This window comes from Choloepus didactylus, chromosome 19 (assembly GCF_015220235.1).
Source record: "Choloepus didactylus isolate mChoDid1 chromosome 19, mChoDid1.pri, whole genome shotgun sequence".
Taxonomy (NCBI): Eukaryota; Metazoa; Chordata; class Mammalia; order Pilosa; family Megalonychidae; genus Choloepus; species Choloepus didactylus.
In genome coordinates this window covers 13,253,930-13,265,786 of record NC_051325.1, presented here as the reverse complement: position 1 = coordinate 13,265,786, position 11,857 = coordinate 13,253,930, and the positions used below count along the sequence as shown (strand labels likewise).

At 41.4% G+C, this 11,857-nt stretch overlaps 1 protein-coding gene across 1 annotated transcript; it reads left to right on the top strand.

Annotated features, from left to right (window-relative positions):
- Positions 1–253: 253 nt before the first annotated feature.
- On the top strand, positions 254–688 carry LOC119515121 (UPF0428 protein CXorf56 homolog). Its single transcript, XM_037810876.1, has one exon. It carries the CDS (start codon positions 254–256, stop codon positions 686–688), a length of 435 nt encoding a protein of 144 aa, XP_037666804.1.
- The last annotated feature ends 11,169 nt before the right edge of the window (positions 689–11,857 follow it).

The following is an 11,857-nucleotide window of genomic DNA, read 5'->3' as shown; positions in this document are numbered from 1 at the left end:
TTGCCTATTATGGAGGAAGAGAAGGAATGTTAAAAACAGGTTTGAGTGGTCATTTTTGCACGACTCTTCTTCTTGGAGTTGAGTTTCCCGATGACTCTTCTGAACTATGTCTAAAGTAGGGTCGCGGTCGGTGCTCTGCGCTGATACTCGGGACTGGGAGGAATATGACAACAGCGAGAAGCCCCTCCATGTCTAGTGCTGTTTATGTGGCCAGGTGGTCCTGGGGCTGGACTGTCAGTTAGAGAAATAGCCCATGAGGCCCTGGGATCGGTCCTGTGTGATTGATGTTGCCAAACACGCCCACAGGTTTTGTAACACAGAAGACGAGGCGACTGGGTACCTCCGGAGGCCTGAAGGCATTGAATGGCAGTGCAAGAAGAAGTGTGCAAAGTGTGAACTGCCACTCTTCCACCAGTCCCAGCCAAAGAATGCACCTGTGAGCTTCTTTGTGGATGGAGCAGTAGTCAAGTTTAGCCAAGGTTTTGGGAAAACAAATATATATACTCAGAAACAAGAGCCTCCTGAGAAGGTGATGATGACCAAACAGACTAAAGACATGGGCAAGTTCAGCTCTGTCACTGTGTCTACCATTGATGAAGAGGAAGAAGAAATTGAGGCTAGAGAAGTTGCTGACTTGTATGCCCAGAAAGCCAAAGTGATTGAAAAGCAGCTGGAATCAAAGGCATGAGCAAGAGGAGGCTGCAAGAGCTGGCTGAGCGGGAAGCCAAGAAAGCTAAAATGAAGGAGACCTTGATTGACAACCAGTTCAAATGACCAGGATCTTTCTCTGTGCCCAGTGTGGAGGCAAGCATTTAGAGCAGGAGGAAAAAGAATTTTTCTTGACTACATGGAATGGTTCTTACTTTTTTGCCCTAGCAGAGGGGTTCATGTTGCTTCTTGTTGATTCTCCTATATTCAGTGAGGTCTTTGAGTACATTTGCCCTGTTTCTAGCTCGAAAGGGTGGGAAAAGTAATATTCCAGGAGATGAATTTCTCTAAATCTTTCTGTATATAGGTTTTCTGTACTATTTTTTGTCCACTAGGCATGTGATGTTAACTTCTTCAGCTGTGTAGAAAGTATATGACTAGATCACTGTTAGAGTGTCACTAGTTTCTAAAGTGGCTCTTTCTCTTCCTTCTTCAAAGTTAATAAATTATGAGATTTTTGAGGAAAACATTAAGGTATGTCATAGAGAAGAGCAGCATGAATTATATTTAAAGTTACAGCAAGTCAAATCCTTTTAGGTGATGCCATATCTGTTTGTTCTTAAAATGGCAGTTATTGGCTATGGTTTGAATCTTTTTACTGTTTGAGGAAATCCATGAAAAAAATCCAGATGGGTGGGGGCCCCAGGAAGGCCCAGGGTTGGGTAGAGATACCATCTTCCCAGTTACTTTCTTGTATTCATTCAGGTCTTTGCAAGGGAATCTTCCCCTGCACTTTATTTCCAGTCATCCACAGCATGGATCTGATCTAGACCACCTCTGAAATCCAGTATTCTATTCCCAGACCATAATATCCTATCTTTGCTACTCTCATACTCTTACTTCTGTTGAACCTGTTTTGTTTTGTTTTAGTTTTGAAGGGTGATTATTTTTCTAGGAGTAATAGTGATAAATAGTAGTAATAACAATACCATTAATACTAGCTACTTTTTATTCACTACTTACTATGTGTTAGGTGCTGTGGAAAACACTTAAAAAGTATTATCTTAATCTAAACAACATGGTAATCCTATGAGGTAGATTTAACGGTTATTGTTATTTTACAAATGAGGACTCTGAGGCTCAGAATGTTTGTTTCCCAAGATCCTGCAGCCAGTAAGTGAGAAAGCCAAAACTCGGACTATAGAACCTAAGTTCTTAACCACTGTGTTGAATTTCTTCTTCTGAGGGATTTAAAAATATATATTATTGAGAACAGATCACAATTTTATTTTGAGAAACCAAGTGCAAAATAAGGACGTTGCATAGAGGGCTCCCAATAGCAAACGAATGGATACCTTTCCACATACTTTCTGAAATACTTGTCCTTAGATACTAGTTCTAAACTATTTCAACATCTGATTCAAATTATGCATTTTGCTTCATCTATAAAACTGTAAAAGGTTATATCATTAGCACCAAGAAAGCATGTGCTTTTCATTGTGTTTTTGTCTATTCATGTTGAAAGAGTTACTGAAAAACCATGACGGTTTCTCTATTCTCTTTATTTACCTGTAGTATTTTAGTAGCAAATAACAGTGTTTTATTGTTAGTATAAAGAGACTTTGAAATTCTGCAGAGTTTTATTTCATTTTTTTATTTTGCAATTATGAAAAAACTGATAAATATTAAAATGTTGCAGCATATTAAAAAAAAACAGGTTTGAGAGAAATTGCAATGCTTTGTACCTTGTTGGTGAGATTGTAAAATGATGCAGCCACTGTTAAAATCAGTTTGGTGGTTCCTCAGAAAGTTGAACATAGAATTCTAGCAATCCTACATCTAGGTATATATCCCAAAGAACTGAAAGCAGGGGCTCAAACAGACTCTTGTACACTGATGTTCATAGCCACATTATTTACAATAGCCAAAAGATGGAAGTTGTCCATCAACAGATGAATGGATAAACAAAATATGGTATACACAGACAATGGAATATTACTCAGCCATGAAAAGGAGTGAAGTTCTGATACATGCTGCAACATGGATGAACCTTGAAGACATCATATTGAGTGAAATAAACAAGATGCAAAAAGGCAAGAACTGCATGATCTCGCTTATACAAAATACCTAGAATAAGAAAATTCTCAGAGACAGAAAGTAGACTACAGGTTACCAGGGGCCAAGTGGTGAAGGGAAAGGGAAATTATTTTTTAATGGGTGCAGAGTTTGAGATGTTGGGAAAGTTGGGGTAATGAATGTTAGTGGTGGTAGCATAACTGAATATAGCTAATACCACTGACTTGTGTATTTGAAAATGGTTAAAGTGGGGAAATGCGAATTGTACATATTACTTGTAGCAATAAAGTTTAAAAAAAAATGGTTTAGAATTATTTGTAGTTTACTCCAGCTAGGGTCTCCTTATACTCCACCCTCACTGGCCATTTAGAAACACATACATATTGAATGCTGATGGAGATGGTTTGATTAGGCAGAGAATGCAGATGCGTAATTTTGAAAAATAATCTATAGTCTATTCTTTTCTCCTAAAGAACCAGCTCATGGGTTTATACAAATTAAATTTCTAGCAGTGGAATCAAACTAATTGCTACTAATAGAGCTAGTGGATATCAGAGATTCTGTGATTTATAGCACCATTTCAGCCTCCTTGCATTACTTGATAAGGGTGGGGATAATCAAAATAAAGCACAATCCAGGAGAAAACATTGATTCTTCTGAGTTGTCCATCCACTTATGGACTCCTCCCTTATTTTTCACTGAAGGTTTATTTTTAAGTCACGCATTAAAATGAAGGTGATGAGCAGATGGGGAGGTAGGCAGAGGAAATCATCTTCTATCCACTGATCGAATGACACCTAAAGCAGTGGAAGGAAGCTACACAATATGAGTGGGTTTTGGGGAGTTCAAAGTATCCCAAACTCACCCTTAACATTAAGTCTTCTTGGCTACTCAAAAGAGACCTTTTTTCCTAGTCTGAGGATCCCAATCCCCCAGTGGAAAGATGTGTTTATGGATCCAGCTGGTCATACACATTCCCCTTTCTAGTGAAGCTTGCACTGAAGCTGAAACTTAAAACTGCCCCACCAGCAGGGTTGGACTGCCTGTTTTGTTAGGTCAGCTCCCCTAGAAGCAAAGCCTGGCCTGTGAGTTCTTGCAAAAGTGATTTACTGATGGTGAGTTCTCAAGAGAAGGCGGGGGGTGGGAAGCAGAACAGAGCAGAAGGAGCTGAGCAAGGACGTGGACTTAGATGAAGATGCCTCAGCCTGATCCCACTGGGAGTTCTGCAGCATAAGTGCCACCACAGTGTTGGTCCCCTTGTCAGGCAAAGGGATCAGATTCTCACAATCCTATGTCAGTCAGTCATTAGCTCTGAGCCACCCTGGGTGTAATCTCTGGAGCAAAGTGGTTCCCATCTGCCGTGGACAATTCTCTGGAGAATGGAGAAGACATGTGCTGTGAGAAGCCAATACTCCCAGCAGCAGAGGGTCTGGGAGAGACATATCAGCCATTGCACTGTCTTTGAACAGCTGATTTGTGAAGGGGGAGGCACAGATATGTTCAACTCCCCTCCCTCCTCTCCCCTTCCTCCACTGCCCACCTTCATTTGAATTGCAATTGAATCACTAAATGCTACTTTTGAATTAACATTCAGCTAGGTTCTTGCCCATTTCACATCCAATAAACAACAGAAAGATAAGCATTCTTTTATATGTAGGTGTTAAGATTATAATGTCTCAGTGGCCATAGCAGGTAACTCACCTTGCTGTCTGATTAAGTCTAAAAACAATAGCTGCAGATCAATGATTCTAAAACCAGCATCATCCTTTGGGCTTGGTTGATCCTCCAGGTCTTCCTGGCATGTTGTTAACAACTCCTTACATCACAGCAACCATGCAGAGACTATGGCAGACACCTTGGTCCATGCCACCTCCCAGCCCACCTGTGATGTGAGAAGCAGATGAGGTCAACCACACCACGGGAGCTCAGAGCCACCTTCAAGAGCACGCTCCATGTCTCCTTGATTTCCTAGCTTGGGGCCTTCCTTAAAGCAGCAAGAGACTCAGCCCACATCCACAAGCTCAGCCTGGAGGTGTGGGGGACACAACATCCCAACCAATGGGTATGGGAGCTGGTGGTAAAGCCCCAGCCCTCATCCTTTCTGGATGATTCTTGGAGGGGCTCTGGGTCCTTCTCAGAGCTTCTGGTGTAATCAAAGCCCAGCGGTGATCTCACAGGGAAGGCCTTTGCTCCTTTCCTCTCTCCCTCTCCCTGCTCCATCTGGGACTCACTTCCCAGAAAAACAACCTGCATCCAAGTCCTTGTCTCAGGCTCAGCTTTCCCAGAAACTCCAAATAAGGGAGCTGCCTAGGAGAACATTTTACAGCCCATTTCCTTTGAAGAGCATAACTTATTCAAGACAACCAGCCTTTGCATCTTTCCTGATAAGGAAAGGTTTGATAAATACTGACCCTGGCCCTGGGTTAGCCACGCTTGATGGCCTAAAAACTATGTATGGGCCTTGGTAGTCCTTGCGTGCCAGACCAAACCCCTGCTTGTTTGTTTATTTTCTTTTAAGTGAGATAAATTTACATATGGTACAATGCATGATTTTAACTGAGTAATTTGATGAATATTGACAAATGTATACATCTATACAACCAGCATCCCAGTCAAGGTATAGAACATTTCCCTTACCCCAATAAGTTCCCCTATGCCCCTTCCAGTCAAAGTCAGTCACTGGCCTGATTTTTATTGCCTGAAATTAGTTTTGCTTAATCTTGAACTTGATATAAATGGAATCATACAGTATGTATTCTTTAGTGTCTAGTTTATCTCAACGTAATGTTTTTGAGATTTTTTTCACTTCGTTACATGTATCAATTTTTTTGTTTAGTAATATCCCATTGTATGAATAAATCCATTCTCCTCTTTTTCTATTTTTTAAACTTTATCAAATAAGTTAAAAAAAACATTTAAAACAAAACAAAGAAATAAGAAAAACAAATATCCTAAAATAACTACATTGCTTCCAATATGCTCCTATCATACCCCAAGAAAATTAATGAACCATAGTTATTCCTGAGCATTCCCATATCATTACGATTACCCTCAATATCTTATCTGTTCTTATTAGATTATCCTTCCGCCTTCACTAGTTGCTGTCTATCTCTAGGTCCCCTATACCCCATTCTTCTCTTGATGGACATTTGGGTTGTTTTCTACTTTGGGTTTGTTATACATAAAGCTGCTATAAACTGATTTACAAATCTTTGGATGGATATATATTTTCATTTCTCTTGGCTAAATATCTAGGAGTGGATGGCTGTTAGTATGGTTTATTTTTTAAAAAACTGCCAAACTCTTTTCCAAAGTGGGTGTAGCATTTTACACTCCAACCAGCAATGCACAAGAGCTCCAGTAGCTCCACATCCTTCACATCCTTGCCAACTTTGGTGTTGCCCATTTAAAAAATTTTAGCCATTTTGGTTAGTGTGACCAAACTGATTTTTAAGGAGAATGGGAGGGCTTGGATAACTGTTTAGGATGAATATTACTGACTCCCCTACCATAGTGAACAGTGTAGTCTTCCCTACCCCATTGGTACTGATCTTGGCCACGTTACTTGGTTAGGCCAAAGTAAAATTCATGGGAGCAGTGGGAACAAAAGCATGGACCATGCTTGTGCAGTGACTCTAACTTCTTATGCTTCTGCCATGAGAAGATCAAGTCTTGGCTAATTCACTGATACAATAAGGAGGGGAGATGTGGGGAAGATCTACCCCCAAATTGCAGCTCAGAGCAAAATGCAGCTGATCCCAGCCAACCTTGGACATTTTGAGAATAAATGCTCATTATTTTAGGCCACTGAGTTGTGGGAAGATTTGTTATACAGCATTGCTGCGGCAGTATTTGATTGCCACGATAGAGGCAGTTGTTCTTGTCAAGGTCATCAAACTGCCCAGGAGCATAACTGTCCCGTTCCCAGTGACACTGACTGCGAAAGTCTGAGTATTCAACACAGTGAAAAGCTGTATTCCAACTACTCCAGGCAACCTTGATCTCCCACAACTCAATATTTATCAAAGACTTGATTAAAAGAAACAATATTTACAGAGGATTGCCTGAAAGTGATGCCGTCCATCCATTTGCATAGTTCTCTAACACATCTCTCTGCATTAATCCCAAATGGCAGAGAGCTGTGTCCTAAGACTGGATTGTTTTCACTCTCCCAGAACAACATCTACCAGGTTGTGCTTTGGCATCACTGCATCAATGCACCTTAGAGGAAATTGCATGGGAAAACTTCATGAAACTTGTGCTTGTATCTGCTGTAAGGACATTGCTGTGGATGCTCTATGAGACGTGAGGTGGCGATGGGGGCATTTTACCAGGAACAATTGTGAATTTCCTAAAGAACTTTGGTCTTTTGTTTGACATTGTGAGTCATGTGACCCATAACTTTGCATTGGCCACCACAGTTCAGATCAAATTGGTGGCCAAATGTGTTTGGCCTTTGCTCAGACATTTTGTGAACTATCTTCACTCCTGGATACTTCCTGGAGTCTTCTTTTAATTTATGAGTTTTGGGGCGAACTTGGTTGCAGAGCATGGTGGTTGCAATCCCTGGTTCTACTGTCCACCACCTGCCTGGTTTCATCACGGAACCCTCTTCCCTCTTGGCCACTCTCAACAGCCCAGTTTCCAAATGCCATCACCTTGTCCTTTTTAGTTGAACAAACATGTACCAAGTGCAAACAATGTACCAATTCTTTCCTGGGCACTGAGAAAAAATTAATATGATTGGTTCTTGTCCTCTAGGCCCTTCTAGTTTATTGAGAGAGTCAGATAAGGACTGGATACCTATGTCTCTATCCTTGACTATATATTGGGAGTAACAGTAGTAGGTGCCTCGTGGGCAGTTGGGGAGGGGTGCAGTGGGAAATCAGGCTAGAATGACACAAATGGAGTGTTTGGTCAAGAACGACTCTCAGCAACCAGGTACTGAGTTTTCTTATTATCGAAGTTATTGTATTCTTGTTTTCTTGACTATTTCAGCAGCCTCTTTTCTACTATTCCTGTATCCAATTTCCCATCACACAAAATTGCCCTTAAACACTTTTTCTAGCGTAATCTTTAAATATAACTTTTCTTATTATAAAAAAATACGTATGTATATATACACATATATACAAAAGTATATAGTGGAAATATGTAATATACAAATATATAGAAGGAAATTTAAATTACTCATAATCCTTCCACTCAAAAGCAATATCCATTTAACATCTTGCTGAGTTTATTCTCTTTCTTCCCTGCACATGTGTATGGGACAGTTTGGCAAAGAAGTTAAGAATCTGGATTCTAAAGACAGACTGTCCAAATTGGAATCCCACTTCCACTACTTATCCTTAGCAAGCTACTTAATCCTTCTCTGCTACTTGCTCCTTAATGTTAAATTAGGGTATAACCAGATGTTCAAGTAGGTGTCAGTCCAAGACAGTCAATGCTCATTCCGAATGAGTTGCAAGATGATGATGTCGGTTTCACAAAGGAGATGGTCAATTCCGGTTAAGGGACTCTTAATTTTTCACCCTCAGAAAGGGAATAACAGGATTGGAGGTTGTTGGAGAAAAAGGGAGAGACTTTTTGGAAGAGTGGTTGTGACCTAAGTCCCATGCTCTCACAATGGAGAAAAGGTTGGGTGCTCCTTGATCACCTCAAGTCAAGGAGCAGCCTTTATAGAAATGTGAAGAGACTGTTTTGGGGTCTCCTGCAGTTTTGGAGACCCAGCAAATGGGTCTGACTTGAGCTTGAGAATCTAAAGGGCAAGGACAAGTTAGCAGTTGTCCTGAAGGCAGAGAGAAGCAGAGGAGGCTGCACTGGGGACCTTCACTCCCAGAGTCCTGATGACAAAGGATGCATGTTTCTCATGCATCATGCATAAAAGAGAGTCATCATAGGATCAACCTAGAAGTTACCCAGGAGTCATCTGGAGAAGAGAGAAGATCACAGCTAAAAGAAGTTGCAGGCATAGTTAGATGCTTTTTGGCTGAGGAAGGAGTCATCCAAAGACAGGTGCTTTCACCAACAATAAAGGAACCAAAGGTAGCAGATGCCCAGGAGCTAAAAGAACCCTCAAGCATTACCCTCGAGAAAGAGAGCCAGCCTTTGACACTGCCAACCCAGAGAGTGCCAACACAAGCTCTGCACATTATCCAGTGATCAAGTAACAACTTCCCAGCCTCTTTTTTAGCTTCTTCCCAATCCCACTACTCTCATCTACTGCCAGCTCAGTCTCCCAAGCTGGGAAAAGGAAATAGCTGTAACCATGAATGATGCGTAAAATATTGATCTATTATCCTGGACTAGAAATATTAATTAGTGACAGGAGGACATTTTCTTACAAGCAAGTGCCCATAAAATGCATGAGATTTACCTTAATTTTTGGCTATGGACAAGAGGAGAATGAACTCAAAGGAATACATTTAAAAGAGCAGTGGGCACAAATGAAGCTACTTTGGGATTACACCTTATTAGCCAAGCTGTGTTGGTTACAGGGCAAATAATAATGGCACCTACCTCATGGGATTATTGTGACAAACAAATGAGCTAATGGAATGTAAAGCACTTAGAGTCATGCCTGGCAAAAAATAATCTACAGGCAATCGATTACCACTCTGATGAGTGGCTTAATTATATCTATGAAAGTTTTAAGTTTAGAGTTCACAAATAGGTAGATTTATTAATTAATTTAGCATGTAGATTTGCACTGTTTTTAGTCATTTAACAATAACCGATGTCATTAAACATTTTTCAAAACAAACTTTTAAATGGTTACAAAGTATTCCCTCACACAGCGGTATAATAATAATTTGAATAATTTGGCTGCTACTGGATAATTATGCTACTGGATAATTAGAGAGTAACCATGTTAAAACACAGCTCAGCCTGGTGTGACCATTCCTTTCTAATCTTATATCCCTCACCTAATGCTTCAGGACATGCACCTTATCCCAAATAGGAGCAGTACTTTTGCACCTTCATTTGTTTGACTCCCAATTAACAATGACGGTCTTGTTAATTTAGAAATGCCAGCTTCTTCGAAAATTCTGCCCATTCTTTAAGCCAAGTTTAAATGCCATGACTCTTAGGAAGTGCGATGGTTGGTTTTAGTGTCAATTTGTCTAGGCTATGGTATCTGGTTATTTATTCAAACACTAATCTAGGTGTTGCTGCGAAGGTATTCGTAGATGTGGTTAACATCCACAATCAGTTGACTTTAAGCAAAGATTAACCTTGATAATGCGGTAGGCCACTTTCGATCAGTTGAAGGTCTTAATGGCAAAATCTTAGCTTGCCTGGAGAAGAAATTCCTTCTCAAGACTGCATCATCAACCCTTCTCTGAGTTTGCAGCCTGCTGGCATGCCCTCGAAATTTCAGACACCCCACCCTCCTGGCTGTTATGGGTTGAAAACACTTTCATTCATCTTTAATGAAATGACCACTGGCTTTCATGAGAATATTACAAAATCACGCGTAACTATCTTCACACCAATTCAGATGAGAGTCTTGTCTCAGGATCTCCTACTTCTGGTCCTTTCAGTACAAGAACCAGTAGGTCAATGTGCTGTGTTGACGACACTACCAGCACAAAGAGAGGCAAGATTACAATTTTTTAAACAAAATTCTCTTTCATTTAGATTGAAACTAATTCCTGAATCTCATTTTGATTAGGTTGAGTGAGCAGAGGCTTAAACCCTGCAAGTTCTACTGAACCATCCTTCTCGGCGAAAGTGGTTTATGGATTGAGGGGGGTGAAGGCACTCCACATCACAATATGACTTTCCCCAACATCTTCTCTTTCTTATTATCACCAGCACACATGCGTCAAGCACCTGTTATATGTATCTCGCTGAATTGCATGCTGGACGTGTTTTTAAAGTCTATTTAAGGAGGATTTTACCTGTAAGTGGTTTTCAAGGCCATTGAAAGAAAGGCAGTTCATTGCATAGAAGATTCAGATGTGGAGGACAAAGGGACTCAGGTGGAGCAATATGCATGGCTGTCGGCTTTTGCTGGATGTGTAGGCAGGTGGGGTGGGTGTCCCCGGGAGCCGTGGCCACCAATCCTGGAGGACTTCTCATGCATGCCTGGGGCCCTGGGACAATGAATTACTCTAAGAAGTCCGCGGCAAATAGACAAACACACATATCCTATGTCTGGGGCCATGTACTGTCTCTGCAGTCAGCCAGTTTGGGTCCAGTGGTTACCCATCCCTGTGGGGATTCATATCTTGGCCCCAAAACGCCTCCTCTTCGTCACTGGACCACTGGGGTCTGTGATGGCCACCTGCTGGGTTCCCCTGCCCAGCATTCATTCCTCTTTCTACTGGAAATAGCTCCTTGATTTGCCCTTGGGGAACAGTGATTCTGTGCGGTATTATAGCTACAAGGTTCATGGAAGACTACGAGTGTAGGAATTCAGAGTCCAGGATATGAAGCTGCTGTGCTTGAGCCCTTACCAGCTGAGTGACCTCAGTCAGGGTACTCACCCTCTCTGAGCTTTTGTTTCATCATCTATAAAATGAGGAGAACATCTCCTGCTCCCTGGTGTGCGTTAAGTGACTGAATCCGTGTGCCTGGCATATAGTAAGTGTTCAGTCAGTGTTAGCTGTTATCATTGCCACTCCTCACCAGCATATGTTGTCTTGCTAGGAATGTCAACCGACATGTCCTGACCACGCTAAGAGGTGGGCACGTGACCCACACTAGGCCAGTCAGATGATTTTTCCTGGAAATTTGATTCTTGAGCCCAGTGAAAGAACAGATTAGTGTATGGAGCCAATTTATCCCCCGGCGGTGGTCTGAGGATGCTGTCATTCTCACTCACTTCCCAGCTCCCTGGACAGCTCTGATCCCTGTCCTCCCCAACGCCTGGCTCTGCCGGTTTTCCTTTGGACTTTTGGAGCTGCCCATGCCCTTCAATGCCCTCCTGTTTTGCCTAAGTTATTCAGACTCTGTTTCCATTGTTGATAGCTAAAACACTCTAGCCAACACACAGATCCACAGTAATATCAAGAACATTGCAGACTTTGTGTTTTTGATTCAAGTCCTCTGATTGACTTGGTTGGGCACATTTTCTGGAATCGAAAGAGGTCAAGGGGCCATGAATCCCTAAGATATCTTTAAA

Coding starts and splice junctions, on each gene's coding strand:
- LOC119515121 (XM_037810876.1), top strand. CDS start 254: ATGAGGCCCTGGGATCGGTCCTGTGTGATTGATGTTGCCAAACACGCC.